Source organism: Prunus dulcis, chromosome 7 (assembly GCF_902201215.1).
Source record: "Prunus dulcis chromosome 7, ALMONDv2, whole genome shotgun sequence".
In the NCBI taxonomy this organism is placed as follows: domain Eukaryota; kingdom Viridiplantae; phylum Streptophyta; class Magnoliopsida; order Rosales; family Rosaceae; genus Prunus; species Prunus dulcis.
The window spans coordinates 1,294,283-1,313,251 of NC_047656.1; the positions used below are offsets into that span (position 1 = coordinate 1,294,283).

General features: G+C 37.0%; 3 protein-coding genes across 3 annotated transcripts; all 3 read left to right on the forward strand.

The window, feature by feature from the left end:
• The first annotated feature begins 9,264 nt into the window (after positions 1-9,264).
• LOC117633504 (annexin A13-like) lies at positions 9,265-11,945 on the forward strand. Its single transcript, XM_034367132.1, has 5 exons — positions 9,265-9,803; positions 9,873-10,088; positions 10,183-10,272; positions 10,409-11,275; positions 11,413-11,945. The coding sequence occupies exons 1-4, from the start codon at positions 9,321-9,323 to the stop codon at positions 10,616-10,618; spliced, it is 999 nt and encodes a 332-aa protein (XP_034223023.1). The 5' UTR covers positions 9,265-9,320; the 3' UTR covers positions 10,619-11,275; positions 11,413-11,945.
• LOC117634002 (17.6 kDa class I heat shock protein 2-like) lies at positions 11,167-11,828 on the forward strand. Its single transcript, XM_034367896.1, has 2 exons — positions 11,167-11,275; positions 11,413-11,828. The coding sequence occupies exons 1-2, from the start codon at positions 11,167-11,169 to the stop codon at positions 11,826-11,828; spliced, it is 525 nt and encodes a 174-aa protein (XP_034223787.1).
• Positions 11,946-16,447: 4,502 nt separating the features above from the next.
• LOC117635717 (inactive protein RESTRICTED TEV MOVEMENT 2-like) lies at positions 16,448-17,647 on the forward strand. The gene is made up of 2 exons (XM_034370077.1): positions 16,448-16,583; positions 17,141-17,647. The coding sequence occupies exons 1-2, from the start codon at positions 16,472-16,474 to the stop codon at positions 17,509-17,511; spliced, it is 483 nt and encodes a 160-aa protein (XP_034225968.1). The 5' UTR covers positions 16,448-16,471; the 3' UTR covers positions 17,512-17,647.
• Positions 17,648-18,969: the final 1,322 nt, after the last annotated feature.

The window sequence follows — 18,969 nt, forward strand, 5'->3', positions numbered from 1 at the left end:
GAAAAGTGAAACATGGGCTACATTTTGAGAAGAGTAAAAGTATAAATTTTAAAATTCAAACCGAGACAAGCCACCCTCAAAGCCTTCTGAGCGCACTTTCATCCTCAAAACTCAGACTCAGATAAGAGCTACACTCTCAAGTGCCTGCTTGTGCTGTGACTAAAGACTAAAATGTCGATAAAATTGATTATGACAGGACCCGATCCTAATTTCGCTTTGGAATTCGAGTCAGATCCTGTGCGTGTCCGACACCTGGCGAATGTCGGGCACATATGACCTATTTGCCCTTCTAATTTCAACTTATTTTCAATTTAGCCTTGACTCCTACTGAAAATTCGGAAGAGTCTCCCCTGTAATTTGTTCAATACCAAAATTTACACCTGTTAAAACGAGCATGTATATCTATACAACCAACTACCAGTACTTAAATATACATGCAATAGTTCCATTTTCAATCTAGGCAATATATCAGAGCAATTTTAATAGTTTACAGATGAGTTAATCCTGTTACAAAACAACACTTCTGTAACAAAGAAAGGCGCGGAAGACAAAATGGCCCGGTGGTCCTGTGCATGCTACAGCCTGGGGGTGCAAAACATTCAAAAAAAAATGTGAGTGGAAAAAAATAAAGGTTTAGAAAATAGCATTAGAATATACTAACCCTCACTGTAAAAATAGTTAAGTAAAACTGAATATTTAAATTGCATTTGATTCATACTAAAATCAAGGCATTCACATATTTATATACGTTTATGCAAATCATAATTCAAGATCAATAAAGCTCGCATAAAAACACTGTAATCCATTTAAAAACTACCACCTAGGTGTACTCCTTTAATTCCGTCAATTCCTGATATCCGTCAATTCCTCTGGCAGGTTTTGGTGACACAAAGTCAATCCGAGCCTCAAACTAGCAGGATTCAGGGGACCGTAGTCAGACTGATCCGCAATCCTGGCTCGCACGATCCGGGCGTCCCCGAAACTCCTGAGGCAAATGTCAAGTGCACTGACAAAACTGAAGGTAAACTGGATGTCCATAGATATCGTCATATCCGAAGGCAACATATACTGAAAGCAAGCTATTTTATGTAGCTGGTACCCACGGTGGTTAAAAAAAATATAAAATTTCTGAGAGAAATATAACATGTCTGGAAGATCTGCTGAATAACTGAATTTTCATTAAATCAAGAACTCTGCAGCCATAAGAAAATATAAGGTTTCTGAAAAATCTGATAAATAACTGAATTTTTGCTAAGTCTGGAACTATGCTGCCATTTTATCTGATATAAAACTCAATCTCTACTTTCCATAACTTTTTAGCATTTTAGCTAGGCAACATATAAATAAAGATATTTAACTTCAACAAAACATGCTAGGAACAATAACAATCAATAAAACTTATTCAAGATCAAATAATGAAATTTATTTGCATAAAATCATTTATAAAAGAAAAGTCCACTCACTTCTGGTCCGAGCTAACTGGACTTTTTTGAAGGTCCCTCCTACGGGTCTGCCTGGCCCCGGGTGCCTGGATCGACTGAAACAGTGGCCGGAGGAGGGAGATCGGAGGCTGTGAAGATCGGGCGACGTCGGCCTCTTCTTCTCCAAATTTCGGCGAATCCGCGGCAGCTGGAGGCGGGAGGTGGCTGGGGTTGGAAGAGGACGTCGTCTCAGTCATTTTGGTACCGGCCCCGTCCACAGCCGTGGCCGGTGGCTGGAGTTGCGAAGGAGAGAAGGTGACGGTGCGGGAGAGAGAAAGAGGTCGCGGGAGAGAGGGAGAGAGAGAAAGAGAGAGAGAGAGAGATATATATATATATATATATATGGTTTTTATAAAATCCCACTTCGAAATATTTACGATTGTGCCACTGAGATTCTTTTGACCATAACTCTCTCGTTACAACTCCGATTCTGGCCCACTACGTGTCTATGAACTCGTTTCACCGTGCTCTACGCAACGGCTTAAGTGAAATTGTCAAATTCCTTTTCGGTCAAAAAGTCAATTTTTTCTTAATAAAATATTCCAAGGGCAAAATCGTCTTTCCTCAAAATAAATTATTGATTAAAAATGATTTTTAGGTTTGGGTCCTTACAGATTAAATATCAAGGATATTATCATTTTTTCGGGTCTAGAATATTTTGGAACATATTCATACATATATCGTATAAGTATCGATAATATCGAAAAATATCAACGTCGGTAATTTCTCTCAACTTCAGCAACATTTGGCCAAAATATCGCTATAATATCGCGATAATATCAATAATATTGAGATGATGAAGAAAATGAAAATTTTGAAGAGTTATTTACACTAACATCCCCTGAGGTTTCTTGTGTTTTCATAAAACCCCTTTAAATATCAAAAATTACACGAACACCCCCTAAAGTTTCAGTTTGTTTTCACAAAATCCTTTTCGTTGATTGTTTGTCCAAAAGTTGATAATTTCATTGAAAAAAATATATTATGCAAATGACAAAATTAACCTCAACGAAGTATATGCAATCTAATCTCAAAGACCAACTTTGTCATTCAGAAATTCTTTTTTGTATAAAATCATTAATCTTTGGATGAAAAATAAATGAAAAGCAATTTTGTGAAAACAATTTAAAACCTCAGGGGGTGATCTTGTAATTTCTAAAACCTTAAAGAGTTTTGTGAAAAAGCAAAAAGCCGAAAACCTCAAGAGGTATTAGTGTATATAACTCAAATTTAAACCTTATAGGAACTCTATGTGGTACTAAGTCACTAGTGTATCTAAACATACAATGTATAAAGTGTAAAACATTGTAGTAAATCATTATAAATAAATGATTGTGGTGTGTTTAATATTCTTTCATTAATTACTACATATTTTCTACGCTCGCAATATTTATCAGCTCGCTATAATGTAACATTGGTAGTTGAGCAGAGGCCATGCGATTCAGCAACACATCAATAGGTGTTGGAGGTATTAGTAACACATAAATTAAGAAAGTCTATTTCGGGCATATAAAATTAAGAAAATAGTAGAAAATAGTGATGACATGTATATTGATCCCCAAAATTATGCCTTGGAAAACTTCTGTCATGTAGCCGGTTGTGACTAGCAGGGGTGGGCATCGAAACTGGAAAATCGGAACACCGAACCGAACCGGTGAAAAAAAATTGGAAAAAAAATTGGTTGACCAAAAAAGTCAACAAATCAAACCGAAACCGGACCGAATCGATTCCAACTGGTTCTGGTTTCGATTTTACACCCTACTGCACCGGACCGGACCGAACCTGTAATATCCCAAACCAAAAATTCATAATTAGGGAATATTTTATTTTGCGAAAAGACAATTTTGCCCTCGTAATATTTTATTAAGAAAAAGGTGACTTTTTGATCTAGAAGGAATTTGACAATTCCGCTTGCGTCATTGCATAGAGCACGGTGAAACGAGTTCATAGACACGTAGTGGGCCCGAAACGGAGTTGTAACGAGAAAGTTATGGTCAAAAGAGTCTCAGTGGCATAACCGTAAATATTTCGAAGTTGGATCTACAAAACCCGGCCAGCTCTCTCCTCATGCGCGAAAACGGGCCGCCGCCTTCCAGAGCTTGCTAGCGCCGCCTCAGAGCACCACCAGCCACGGGACCGGTGGCAATGGAACAGTAGTCGAGTCCCCTACCTTTCCCGACCGATCCCCCGCCCGCCGACGACCTGTGCTGGCCGGAAATTACGAAAGAACGACGGGAACTCACCGAAACTTCAAGGCCTCCGATCTCCCTCCTCCGGCCACCATTTTCGTCGACCCAGGTATGGATCTTGAACCTCTCGAGCAGTTCTATCTGCCTATTGGGTTGGATTAGATCGATTTGTAGTGTAGCCATTGGATTTTTGAGCTTGAAGTTTTAGCTGATTTTTGGCCTCTGTTTTCGGCCACTTCCATTCACTTTTTGGGGTAGCTCCAAGAACAAAAGTGGCTCCAAATATGGTGTTTTACCTATGGTAGGAGTTTGGAGCCGTGGTTTGAAGTTTTTCCGGCGAGCCAAAATCGCTTTAGACACCCATCGCTGCCGGCGCGTGCTGGGGCCCGCGGGCGAGGGTGGTGCAGTGGCACTGTGTCTTGTTGCGATCCTTATGTTGTCACAAGCGCGTAGGATTTCGCGGATCTCAATTTGGATTCCGTTTGAGCCCCAAACGGATTTTCCATATTGTGCGATTTCCGGGAGCAATATTACCGAACCGTTGGATCGAGCTCAATTTTGGATATGTTGTTCCAAATAATTTTAGGATCGTGTAGGATTCAACGGATTGTGAATCGGAGTCCCGGATACTCCGAAATTGCTAGCCCTGGGGCTAGGGTTTGGAAATTGTATGATTTCACGGTTGTGGTCAATCCGATCGTCAATTTCAGACCAAACTTCCATGATATGGTTCCTTAAATGTGAGGAACTTAAAGGAATTCTCAGATTGGTCATTGGAGGTCGTGGACCCCACGGGGTTCCGTCTCGACCAAGGTGGAAGTTTATCGCTTAGTGAAGTCTCGAGTCTCTTTAGACGATTGTAAATATCTGAAATACCTAAGTGGGCAGGAAAATGATTTTAAAGTTAGTGCACGCACTTCTAGAAGTCGGGAGTTAGGGTTTTACTTAAAAAGTTATACCGAGTAGTGTTATTAATTAAGCATTCCTGATGGTTTACCCAGGCACCCGGGACCAGGCAGGCCCGCAGGAGAGACCTTCGGGAGGTCTAGCGAGCTCGAACCAGGAGTGAGCGGACTTCTTCTATAAATGATTTTATATTGGTTTTATATAAATGAGTTTATATAAGTGATTTTATATGATTCTATATAAATGAGTTTTTATAAATGCGTTTCTATGAATAAATTTCATTATTTGAACAAGTTTTATGAAATGTTTTCTGAGCATGATTTGTGCCGTAAAGTATCTTAATCCTATGCTGCTTAGTTGCACATGCTATAAAGTTATAGAAACAGAGTTTGAGGCTTATATCAGATAAGATAGCAGCAAAATTTTAGATTACAGTTATTTATCAAACTTTCCTAAAGTAATTTATTTTAAAACCACCATGTACCCATTTCTTTTTGGTGATTACCCTCAGATGGATCGATGTCTGCGGACATCCAGTCTATTTACAGATCTGTCAATGCACTTGACATTTGCCTCACGAGTTTCCGGGATGCTCGGACCGTGAGTGACAGGAGTTGTGGCTCGGCAGACTTGGTGTCCCGAGACCTGCCAGGATTTGCGGCTCGGCTGACTTTGTGTCCCCGAGACCTGCCAGGATTGTGGTTCAGGCTGATTACAGTCCCCTGAATCCTGCCAGAGCGGCTCGAGTCGACTTTGTGTCATCGAGACCTGCCAGCGGATCAGGCTGACTATAGTCCCCTGTATCCTGCCAGTTTGCGGCTCGGATAGACTTTGTGTCGCCGAGACCTGCCAGGGGAATTGACGGAATTACAGGGGTACATGCGAGTGGTAGATTTGATTGATTGCAGTGTTTTGATTCAAGTTTTGAGTACATTGCTTTTATACAGGTTTGATTTCAGTGCTTTTATGCGAATTTGGATTCCAATGTTTTCATGCAAGTTTTATTGCTTTTGAAAACGATTGCATATATTTCTATAAATATGTAATTGCGTTGATTTTAATATGTTTCAAAGATAATTTAGATATTCAGTTTTACTCAACGGTATCTGATTTCTTTGCTTTTATGCGAGAATTATCGAGTTCGAATATGATTTACATATAAAGCCTTGAGTTTAGTATGCTTTAAATGCAGAATACGTATTTAGATTTATTTCACTATTCTTACAATAGGGGTTAGTATATTCTTAGATATTTTAGGAACCTTTATTTTTGGTCCACTCACACTTTCAACTGTTTTGCGCCCCCAGGCTGTAGCGTGCACAAGACATCCACCACCGGGCCATCGTGACTTCCGCGCTTTCTGGTTCAAAAGTGTTGGTACGTAAAACAATTAAGTAATTCGTAAATTATCAAAATTGCTCTGATATATTGCCCTAGAGTGAAAATGGAACTTTTGGCATGTTTATTGAAGTGCTGGCAGTTGGTTGTGTAGATATTTTGCTCATTCTGACAGGTGGAAATTTTGGGATTGAGCAAATTATAGGGGAGACTCTGCCGAAATTTCGGTAGAAGTCAATGTCAAAATTTTAAGAAAAAGGGCAAATAGGTCTTTTTTGCCCGACATTTGCCAAGTGTCGGACACGCACAGGGTTCGACTCGAATTCCAAAGCGAAATTTGATTCGGGTTCTGTCAGAACCGGATCGGTCATATATATATATATATATATATAATCTAATGCCATATTTTAAAGTTTATAATCACTATTTTCCCAAGTTCAACTTCAAAAAATTTATAAATGTATGAATTGGATTATTTGTTAATTTTTAAGCCAAAAAAAAAGTTATTTATTATAATTTTTTTAAATAATTTTTTTTGAAAAAATTTAAAAACTTAATAATCCGGTTCAAAATCAGAATCGATCAGAACCGGTCAAAATTGAACCGGCAGGTTTTTGAAATTTTTTTACCTAAACCGGATCGGTTAAATAGTATCGATTTCAGTTTCGGTTTGAGGTGAAAACTGGACCGAATCAGACCGCGCCCACCCCTAGTGAGTAGTTCATATTTGGTGTACTCTTGTTGGGCACAATCCAAAAAACTCTACGCAAACTCATGGTAAATGTTTGAAGAAATACATTAATTTAACAAAGACAAAAGACAAAACTAATACCTTAAGAAATTGAAATTACCTGTAGAATGACTAAAAATGCTTAGAGGGAGGTGAATAGGCCAATTTAAGATTATAAACAAAAAATAAACTTGGGTAGCAGGATTGATATGGCTTATCAATCCTGAAACGTGCTGAACATAAAATAAAGAAATACGTAGAGAATTATTTTACGTGGTAAAACCCCACCTCTGGGAAAATCCACAGGACTCCTCAGTCCAACTCAAATCTACTATAGAACGATAATTACAAGAAGTACTCACACACTTATATGTTTACCGACTTCTTCGTAAATCAACTTCTGTCACGGAATGATCTTTGACACTCCTTATGTTGAACGTAATACTGGTCACGATTGCTTCAAACTCACCGGGGGAAAACTGCCACCACGATCGTGGTGCCCTCAATCGTATGAGTCACCGAACAATACAAATAAATGTAATATGAATGATTAAAGTGTTTGATAAATCACCAAGTAAACTTGAAACACTTGATGATTTATCTCAAATATATGCACAGAAGCTTTCATAGAAATTTTAGATGCTCAAAAAATAAATATGTCGAAAGCCCACTATACGAAAAAAAACGCACATCTTTTATACAAAACTGGTTCTTCCTAGTCAAAGATAAGCACAGGAACCCACCAATCATATCCTATCATGAATATTAGATTGTTATTCACTTTGGATTCTAAGTGAAGACGTCAACTAATGCAAGAAGTGAGGAAACCTAAAAGAATTCCACTACAGCCAATCTTTTAAGGGAGAAATAATATCTATCTAAACAAATTAATTAGACCAATTAAGTAGGAGCTTATTTCAACATATGCAAGTCATAATAGGAAAAGATAATATTTTAACTTAAATTAAAATAGAGTCCAACTAAGAGAGTAATCTTAAGAGATAAAATCTAATCCTATTAAAAATAGGACTAACATAAAATTGCTTGAGTAATCTGTAAGAAAAAAAAAATAAACACGAACCCTAGCCGCACTCTGATCCTCTTTCTCCTTACTGACAACCAATCGTGAGGAAGCTAAGGGGGGAGGTGGCCACTGCCCCTCCTCCCCTCCGCCCATCTTCCCCTTCCTCTCCTCATCTCCCATTCTTTTTCTCCCATATTTTCCTTTCCTCTTATCCCCTCTTCTCTTCCCCTTCCCCTCTCCAAATAGTCTAGATCTGTTCGGATCTAGGTCTGTTTGTCTGTTTGTTTTGTTTCGTTATTTTTGCAGTGTTCTAGGTGATTGGTGTTGTCTTTGTCTCGGCGACGGCTATGGTATGACTTACAGTTTGTATGGGTGTCAAAGGACTATGATTTTGCTCATAGAAGACTTCTTTTGACAATTGGGATGTTCTGCGGTCCTCTCCTGTGGGTTTACTGTTTGGGGTTTCTGCGGTTCTCTCATGTGAGTCTATTGTGTTGGTCTCTAGTTGCGGTTCTCGTAGGAGATTTTTCTGTTAGGTTTTTTTTTTTTTTGACTTGTTAATTTGTTATAATGGTCCAAAGTGACCTGAATTGGACTCTCCTGTTAGTCCATGACATTGTTATCCATGACATGTGTGGTACTCTTTCCTCCCCTAGGATTCTTGTCATAGAAAGGTTTTAACGAGGCCACTGTATCATGTCACTCTTTGTACTTCTGTGGTTTTATGAATGAATTCTCCTTCTCAAAAATAAAATAAAATAAAATAAAAGTGCTTGAGTGAAAATAACTCCAACTAATAATCCTATAATGAATGCATGATTATGTCATGATTTACCTGAAATCAAGTTCCTCATATCGATCAAGTCATACTTCGAAAATCCGGGATTGAATGTGTTGCACCAAACCTTCCAGTAAAAGATATTCACACATTAATTCCTAAACTATGCTAGAGTCTAAAAAATGACAATACAATTTTCATACTAACAGAAATAAATAAATAAATGATGCCTGGACTACAAAGAATTTGAATTGTTAGAATGGTATTTCTACATTGGGTATCTAGAGATTGCTTACAATATTGCTCGAACCCAGGTGTCTTTGGGAAGGATTGGGGGAAAAGGACCGCTTGACTGGCCGAACCCAATGAGAACAATTATCTAGTAGGTCAAACTCATTGTAACAAATGTATAACTTTTCTATTATCATAATGAGAACAACTACCAACAACAACAATGAAAAAAGAAAGACAAAATGATGATGTATGAGATGGATGAGACTCCAACAATAACAAAAGAATAAAAATAAAAATGAAACTCAAAGAAAAGAATAAGAAAAAGGAAGATGAGGTTGGAATGGGGTTTGGAAAAGTTGCTAAAAAGGAGGTCAATTCATACTCATTGTCTAATAGGAAATCCACCAACCTTTGGCTAAAAAACAAAAATCACATGGTTCATGGACAGCAACAGTCCGAACTATAACACATCATCATCAACTGAAGCTTCATTTTCCACTAGACTTACTCATTGTCCACCACTATCTTACCAGCCCTTAACTGGCATGCCCAAAAAGCGAAAATCCCTTCCTTGGCCTCCAAGTCATTTGCTTTCATAAAAGTCCATGTAAAATTGTTGCTCTACCTAAATGCTTCTCCTATGGGCACCAAAATGCTAAACATGTCAGCCCTCAATCTTGAAAGTGAATGCAAAGAGATTCATGATTCTTGGGGACAGCTAAACCAACTGGCTCTGGCTTTGGCTGGCCGAACCCGGCTTGAAAGGCAACATATTAGAGAAACTTACAAGGCAATTTATGGAGAGGACTTGGCAAACAGACTCCAAAAGGCAGATCAAATGGCTGACAACAGAAAACAGGCAGCTGCTGGTGTTGGGGTTTCACCAAAATTATGTGCAGCCTTGTCCATGTGGATGATAGAGCAGCACGAACGCGATGCAATTGTGGTCCAGGAGGCCCTTGATGATCAGCAAGGTGACATAAACTATAGCGCTCTTGTAGAGATTTTTGTTGGTCGAAAATCAAGTCAAATCCTTCTCATCAAACAAGCATATCAGAGAGGATTTAGGAGGCAGTTGGACCAAGATATCATCCATATTGAGCCTCCCCATCCTTACCAAAAGGTGATTTAATTAATTAAGCTTGTTATATAGTAATGAAGCCAAAAACATAAGCACAAAATTATGTAACAGATACTGGTGGCATTGGTTGCATCCCACAAGGCACACCAAGCAGATATTAGCCAACATATCGCCAAGTCAGATGCACGGAGGCTCTACGAAACAGGGGAGGGGAGTTCAGGGCCCATAGAAGCTGTTGTACTAGAAATACTAAGCAAACGGAGCATTCCACAGCTTAAACTTACATTTTCTTTCTATAAACACATCTATGGACATGAGTATACAGAGGTAAATAACTAACATGATTACTTTTCTGGAATTTCCATTATCAAATTAAACTAAAGAAATTTGAAACCATGGCTAATAACTTGGTATGCTGCAGTTCCTGAAGACCAGAAACTCTGGAGAATTTGAAAACGCAATGAAAACAGTCGTCCAATGCATCTACAGACCAGCTACCTATTTTGCTACGGTAATCATCGTTTTCTCTTCAATTTCCTTTTGAGCTAATGGTCTCAGTTTTACGAAACAAGGAAGAAGTGGGAATTAAAAAGGAAAAAGGCCTCAGACTCACAGTTTGGAACATGGTGATACTAATACTTGAGCAGATATTGTATGCAAGCATCAAGGGGTCCATGACCGATAAAGGCGCATTGGCACGCGTGATGGTGAACAGAGCTGAAGTAGACATGGATGAAATTCAAAGGGAATTTAAGAGGCAGCATGGGATTGAACTCAGAGATGCATTATGTGACAGTGACAAAATCCCATCTGGGGATTACAGAGACTTTCTTGTTGCCTTGACGGCCTCCAAATGAACTGCCACCACAGGCTAAACCTATTATAATATATTATATATAATCATTGCTTGATTATGTTTTCAACAACTTGAATTTGTTTATTGATCGAATATACTCATTTCTCTTTTCATTTTTTCATGTTCATTAATGTACATTTTATACTTTAACTAGCTTGCACAAACACTCCGTCCCTAATTCCTAGTATTACTCTTCTGAAATTTACGAAATTGATGTTGTCATATAATATAAGAAGTGCATATACTGTTGTTGTCTGCTAGATTAGTACCTTGGCTGATGTGTTCATGAGGTATTAGCATATCTTGAGGACAAGGAAATTATTCCCTCCCTCAATGTATGCACCAAGAACAAAACTCCGGGAGAAGTTAACAAAAAAGGGATTTATTCTCTTTCAAAAGGAAAACTCCGGGACAAAGTATTAGCTTCTAAATGCCCTTTTCATCATGTATAAGATAAGGAAAGAGAGGCCCTCATTTGGCCAAGAAACTTGATAACATTTTCTTTACTTGAAACCTTAAAAAGAAAACAAAGAAAGCATAAAATCTCCAATGGAAACCAAGCTTGCAGCAAACGATGAGCAGTGTTACGAGGTCTTTGAACCGTTTTGCCAGTGGAAGAAAGAAGAAGGACTTGACATTCTTGAGGTTCATCTACCAGGTACTGCTAGATCAAGTTGATTCTTGTCTGAATACGTAAGCATTTAACTAACAACATAAGTGCGAAAACAGAACATTATGTTCAGCGGGTTACATTCCATGTCATGTTTCTCTTTTATTTTGTTTTACTTGTTGTAGGTTTCAAAAGGCAAGATGTCAGAGTTCAAATCAACAACAAGGGCATCCTAACCATTAGTGGAAAGCAATCTATGGAAGAAGAAACTGCATCTCCACCCAGCCGCTTCCTCAAAGAGATCAAAATTTCTACAAATTGTAATACCAGTGGAATCCGTGCTAAGTTTTCGCATGGAATTCTTTCCATATCTTTGCCTAAGAAATTGACAAACCTTTCAACACAATTATCAGGCAGCGGAGACAAGATTAAGGCCTCTGAAATTGCTACATGGTCGTCAATTAATTACTATTTACTTGGTTTAAGAAGCAAAGTTTTAAGCAAGGAGATGGTTCTGAAGATGGCGGGGGTCGCTCTGGGAATGGCTCTTGGAGGTTATGCAATATATAGATATCCAAAGTCAGCTTGTGTCCAAAACTGAATTAACATACGATGGACATCATTTTCAGATCAAATTACACTTCTTTGATTATTTTTCAAGTTGGCTGTTTTTATTTATAAATAATCTTTAAACCATTGCAATTATGGTCACAACAAAGCAGAATTTCCATCAGATGAAGCTTCCAGAATGCCAGTGGCACATACTGTTGCAAAGATATTGTTATTGTTATCATGATACTTGAATTTAATCCTCATTGATTTTGTTTTTTTTTTTTTTTGGGGTCAATTTAACACTTGAATTCTTTACAAATAGCCAATTTCACCCTTGCCATCAGGATTTTCCATGAGGATTCACGTGCTTGGCATGTGAGAAATATTTTTTAAAATCCAAAATTACTAATTAACTAATTAAATTTAGTATCACGTCCTTCCCCTCCTCTATATATCTTTCTTGAGGTTGGTTTGAATACTTTAGTTTAGTTGTATTATTTTTCATAAGGAGTATATATAGGAGTTATAAGGGTGCTTTACAAGAAAATAGATATAGTAATTAATTAGGAGAATATCTCCTAATTATACAAGGATGTGTAAACTATATAAAACAATGAAATAAATCACCTAATTAACTTACAAAATAAATCTCCTTGATTTAATAGGTTATCTCACGTCAACACTCCTCCTCAAGTTGGTGCATACACATCACCAATGCCTAACTTGGTAATTGAGTCATAAAACACTCGTCCACAGACAACTTTTGTTAAGACATCCACTAAATGATCTTCTGATTTTACAAAGGGTAGACAGATGATCTTGTTCTCAATTTTTTCTTTAATGAAATGTCTATCCACCTCAACATGTTTAGTTTGATCACGTTGAACTGGATTGGGAGCAATATCGATAGCTAACTTGTTATCACAATGTAACTCCATTGGCTTCTTTGGTTTAAAACCCAGTTCTGTCAAGAAACCTCTGATCCACAAGAATTCACAAACTCCTTGAGCCATTCCTCCTCTGCTTCTACACTAGACCGAGCAACCACATTTTATTTTTTACTCTGCTAAGTGATTAGGTTACCTCCAACGAATGTAAAATAACCCGATGTAGAGCGTTTATCTATAATAGAACCAGCCCAATCAGCATCTGTATATCCAACAACTTCAAGATTTCCATTCTTAGAGAACATTAATCCCTTTCCAGAGGCTAACTTTAAGTATCTTAAGATTTGATAAACTAATCCCTATGAGAAATACTGGGTGAATGCATAAACTCACTAACCACACTCACAACATATGCAATATCTGGTCTTGTGTGTGCCAAATATATCAACCTTCCAACGAGGCGCTGGTATTGGTTGGCAACCGGTCCATGTCTTCACACAACTTGTGATTCATCTCAATGGGTGTGTTAGCAAGCTTACATCTAAGCATTCTTATCTCAGTTAGTATATCCATCACGTACTTCCTTTGAGACACAAATATACCAGTTTCTAACCTTGCTACTTCAATTCCGAGGAAGTACTTCAGAGCACCTAAATCATTCGTCTGAAATTCCTAAGACAAATACTTTTGTAGCTTATGTTGCTCTCTTGTGTCGTTCCCAGTTACGACTATGTCATCCACATAATCAATTAATGCAATGATTTTTCCTCCATCACACTTCAAGAACAGGGTGTGGTCTAAATTACTTTGAGTGTATCCAAAATTCTTCATGAACTTAGTAAATCTGCCAAACCATGCCCTAGGAGATTGTTTTAACCCATATAATGATTTACTGAGCTTGCAAACTTGATTTTTCTTGTCATGAGCTAAATTACATTCTGGTGATAAACCCATGTATAGCTTTTCTTCTAAATCTCCATGTAAGAAGGCATTTTTAATATCAAACTGATGTAGTGGCCAATCTAGATTTGCTACTAGAGAAGTAGGACTCTGATAGTGTTGCTACTGGGGCAAAGGTCTTTTGGTAGTCCACCCTATATCTCTATGTGTAAAAAAAATTTGAAAAATCTCATTTTGGAAACCTCATATCTTACTCATCTCACCATTTGCAAAGGAGAAGAAGAAGATGACTCTCTTTCTCTCTCTAAAAAATGATGAATGAATGAGTGAAGAGGATTTTAAATATCAAAGCAGATTTTAAAAACCATTTTTCAAAATCTCATAATGAAAACCTAGACTTCACTAAGAAGGAAGAAAAATAGAGAAGAAAGGCTCTCAAAATTCTATTTTTCTGTAAAAGTGATGGCTACAATGTTGTAGCCTCCCTTTTTACCCAAAAAGAAATCTGCCCTAAATTCTCCTAGCTGGTAGCCACTCATTGACTTCATAATAGACAAAAAATTCATCAGGACAGAAAACCTATAGTTGGTAACACATGAGAAATTAAATGAGCTGGCAGTAACGAATGACTAGTCATCACGTTGACTCGATATGTCCTAATATATATGCAATGCATGATTTACCTTTCAATAACTTGATTGCATCGTGCCACTATTGATCTCAGGCACAGTAATCATCTGAAACTAGACTATCCTAGTCTAATTAACCTAGAGGTTGATGAATTACATGTGCAATTACAAAGTTGTCAAGGGAAGCTAAAAGCCTTTGCTAAACATAACCTAACATGTTAACACTACTAAGCACATAAGCATAAAAGCTTGGGTTTTTAACTATAGAGGTCCCTGAACTTTACCTCGAGTTTCAGTAGAGTCTCAAAACCTTTTTATGAGGCAATTAGATCCGCCAACTCGATAAATTGTTTTGATTGAGTCCTTTCGTCACACTCTGTCAATATTAAGGATAAATTAGACTTTTGACAACACAAACCTTATTCCCAACAACACCCTCATATCCCCGCGATTTGCCTTGCACTCCAACCCTTTGCAAGTGCACCCAGCTTTCCTTTTGGGCTTATTTCAAAGGACTGGTCTAGATTGGGTACACAAGCCTTGCCAGAGGATTAAGTGGGAGCCTTTGAGTGGTGCTGCAATGGGCTGATTAGCCCTTTCATTGGTTTTGATTTTGTTAAGGGATGGTCTTCCATGCCCATATGTTTGTTAGTGTTGGTTGGCTTTTGTGGTTCTTAGTACTGTCTCTGGGTGGCTTTTGGTCTTTCAAGAATTACATTACACTTCTCCTTTATGGATTTTACAGTATAAATGGGATATGGTTGTTGCGGAATAGAAAATAGAGAAATTAGGAGAAAGGAGGAAGGAAGGGTTAGTTTTTTTTTTTTTTTTTGAAAGCATGGCTAGAGTCTAGAGTATGATGTCGTTTTAGTTGGAAGAGTTGGGTGCTGGAAGAAGCTTCTGAGCTGAAAAACAAAATGCCAATGGAACCGAGTTCTTGGGAATAGACTATCACTGTAGGAGCTAATTGCAACTACTTGTCGAGTTGGCAGACCTAATTGCCCCAAAAAAAAGTTTCAGGACTCAATTGAAACTCGAGGTAAATTTATGGACCTCTACACTTAAAAACCCTAAAAGCTTTATGATTGCAAATTGGCTACACAAATGTTTATTTCTTTGATTTGGCATTACTGAGTGATATTGACGGTCTTTTTCATTATATATAAATGCTTGATGAATAACTAAAGGAAAATGCTAAGGAGACGAACTTTAGAGACCAACTTGTGTACTATTTCTGCAATAGAGATGAGACCCATTGTATTGGTGGGCTCCTCCTCTATTATATATAAGTTGGTATCTAAATATGGTCTCCCTAGCATGACCTATAACTAAAAGAGTAGTCTTATACAAAGTATTTATCATTGGAAGTTTACAAATACCAAGGCCAGCCTAGGCATGGTGCAAGTGGAGCCACTCCATAGCCCTGTGATTTTTTAGGGCCGTTGAAATTTTTTTACTTTATGTTATATAAATTAATTTTATAAAAACTTTATATATACTCCATCGTACAACACATTGACATAAAAAGTGTATTTGGTGGAGCTTGTTTCTAGCGCATGTCCCTCTGTACCAGATAAGGCCCAAGAAGATCCAACTAAACAAACAGCAGTATATATCACACACACAAAAAAAGTACTTTCTTCCATTAAAAACAATACAAAACAAAAAAATTCATGCCTTCTTCTTTCTCTTGAACTCTTTTTTTTTATTTTACCAAACATACTAATATTTAACTTTATGAAATGAAAACATTAAAAAAATTTATGAATTTGAGTTGTGATTGTTATTACATGCTAATTGATGATAAATTTTTGTTATAAAAAAAATTGTTTTATGACATTAAGTCATGGCAAATTTATTTTTAGTATTTACATATTAGATTATGTGAGGGCTCCAATTTAAGTGTTGCACAGCCAGGGCCGCAAAATTTCAGAACCAGGCTTGACAATACTACTCAGTTATATTGATCATTAGTTTTTAGATTTGTGGTAGATGGGAGGGGTTATGTCACTTACTTCTATTTTAGTATATTGTGTTAAAAGGGCATCAGCTAAGTTTCTCCGCATGCCTTGTTTTAAAGAAATGCAAAGGCAGAAAAGAAAGACAGGTTAGGAATATGAAACATGCTAAGAAATATTCTCTTCTGGACCAACCTACACGAAACCTGTAATTCCATCCGTTCCGGCTATATATATATGTGAGAGAGAGAGAGAGAGAGAGAGAGAGAGAGAGAGAGAGAGAGAGAGAGAGAAGAAAAGCAAACTTAAGCGGTTGCCATGGATTCCAACAGTGAAGTCGTTAGCATTATACGTTCTTATGAGGATTTCATGCCTTACTGCAAGTTCCAAAGAGAGGAACAATACGATACATACCAGATTCCTCTCCATGGTAATTTCCTATTTTAATTTTTTTTTTCTAGATATCCTTGTGTTTATTGTTTATAGTTCCTTTCATTATGGTCTGGACGTGATGCATTGCTTTGTAAGGACAATATGCTTGAAAATGCTATGATAAAAGGAACAAAAGTATCTCAATATATAAGCTTGGAAAGGTATTAGTTAGGCTAGTAGGAAAGTCAGTGACAGTGGAAATTATGGATACGTATATTAATCGCCAAACGTGTAATTTAATAGTATTTCCCTCTAACCCACCACCTGAGTTCGAATCCCTCAACGTGTAGATTAGAGTAGTATCATTATCATCTTGTCCTAAAAAAAGAGAACAATACTGTACTATAGGTTGCAATTTACAAATCAAAAAATCAACTTTTGAATTTAAAGAATAAAGCTTCATTAGAGGAGAATCGAGGAAAGCGCAAAATATCATCTAGTGAGTCTATATAAAGTTCACTCTCATTAATCTTTGTCCCAAGAAATTGAGTTACTTATAACTAGGTTTGGAAGGTAATGATTTCTTCTTGTATAATTTGCGTCGGTACGTATTAGGTTTCAAGATTGCGCAATTCAATGTATGCTTGAATGAGGAGAAAGAGACCATAAACATTGAAGGCCAACGTCCTGTGGATGGAACCAGATGGAGTCGTTTCCGCCAAGAATTCAAAGTGCCTTGTGATGTTTATAACACCGAGGATATTCATGCAAGGTTTGGTTATGGCGTTCTTTCCATAAGGCTGCCAAAAAAGAAACCTTCAAATGACGCATCTGATTCAGTTGTCAAAAAAAGTTTGCTTTCGAGGCTGAAAACTAGTAAAATGGCGATCCTGAGAATTGCAATAGCTGTTGTTGTGGGCGTGGCTGTTGGAGGTTACGTAACCTTCAAATGCTTGCCATCCAAGCACGCTATTGAGAAGCACTAATCAATTAAAACTCGTATGAGTCTAGTGCCTTTGTTAATATTCATATATGCATTATTCGTATGAGTCTAGTGGTGGAGGCAGAAACCTTTTATAGAGGGGCACCTTATATATTGAAATATATATTTTTTTACTGTGACATTAGAATTAATATTTTACTTGATACAAAATTGCTAAATTTGATTACTATACTCTATTAATTTAAATATCATATTAATTATCTACTCATCAATACTAGCAAAAGATATTAAATGTACTTCGTTAAATATACACACTAAGAAAATACGAATTATAGTTTATTACTTCAATTTTCATTTATGCTGCAAAATTTTCCTACATTAACAATCTATAGAAGCCATATCATTCTCCAAAAAAACGTCATATCACTATTAGGAATACATATTCATGAAGGGTTTTTAACTTAAGTAATTCCTGAATTTATACCTAATTTTCAATTTCGTCCTCAAATGTGTTTTCGAGGTTATGAGGTCTTCCAACTCTTTCATTCGTCCACATTGAGTGCTTCAGTCACATTCCAATTTGGCTATCAATTTGAGGATTAAGACAAGCCATCTTGCCAAAAATATTAATAAATAATGAAAATTTAAAGTAAAATATAAATTGAAAAGAAAAATAAACCAAACCGTCCATCTACACACTAGTAAAAAAAACCCCTTGCGCGACCAAATTTTACGCGACGAAAAACTATTAGTCGCGCAAAGTGACTTTGCGCGACGAAACTTGAAACTTTGTCGCTCAAAGTCTTGCGCGACCAAATTTTGCGCGACGAAAAATAATTCGTCGCCCAAAGTCACTTCGCGCGACAAACTTTTGCGCGACGATAATACATCGTCGCTCAAAGTCTTGCGCGACCAATTTTGCACGACGAAAAATAATTCGTCGCTCACGCGAAGTGACTTTGGGCGACGATAAATAATTCGTCGCTCAAAGTGACTTTGCGCGACGAAAAGTAAACTACGTCGCGCAAAGTCCTTATAAAAATAAAAAAAATAAAAAAAATATTTTTTAAAAATTTTCCCATGACGTAATCCAAACATTTTGTCACCTAAACCAATTTATTTTTGTTTTTTATTTTGTATGCATAACACTTAAGAAATTAAACGGTATATATATTTATTAAGTAACTTTAAATTTATTATTTTAGATCGGATCGGATTTTTATTAGAAAAATATATTCTTGTTGTTCGGATTGGGTTTTTGTTGGAAAATATATATTTTAAATTGACGATCGAATTATTTCATTGTATTCATATCGGGTCAAGGAGTGTAGCAGTAAAAAAATCATCAAAATCGGAGTTAAAATAACCGTTAAATCTTGATTTTTCATTATAACCGTCGAAAAGTTTTATCCCCTTACTTGATCTCTGAATGTTTATTTTTTCCGATTTCTGGCTATATGATCTCGAAGTATAAACAAACAAGTTTGATGGTTGGATCGTT

Excerpts from the sequence above, each read along its gene's own strand:
- LOC117633504 (XM_034367132.1), top strand. The coding sequence starts at position 9,321 with ATGGGCACCAAAATGCTAAACATGTCAGCCCTCAATCTTGAAAGTGAA. Across the intron at positions 9,804-9,872 it reads CTCCCCATCCTTACCAAAAG|ATACTGGTGGCATTGGTTGC; the intron begins GTGATTTAATTA and ends ATTATGTAACAG. Across the intron at positions 10,273-10,408 it reads CAGCTACCTATTTTGCTACG|ATATTGTATGCAAGCATCAA; the intron begins GTAATCATCGTT and ends ATACTTGAGCAG.
- LOC117635717 (XM_034370077.1), top strand. The coding sequence starts at position 16,472 with ATGGATTCCAACAGTGAAGTCGTTAGCATTATACGTTCTTATGAGGAT. Across the intron at positions 16,584-17,140 it reads ATACCAGATTCCTCTCCATG|GTTTCAAGATTGCGCAATTC; the intron begins GTAATTTCCTAT and ends GGTACGTATTAG.
- LOC117634002 (XM_034367896.1), top strand. The coding sequence starts at position 11,167 with ATGGAAACCAAGCTTGCAGCAAACGATGAGCAGTGTTACGAGGTCTTT. Across the intron at positions 11,276-11,412 it reads TCTTGAGGTTCATCTACCAG|GTTTCAAAAGGCAAGATGTC; the intron begins GTACTGCTAGAT and ends TACTTGTTGTAG.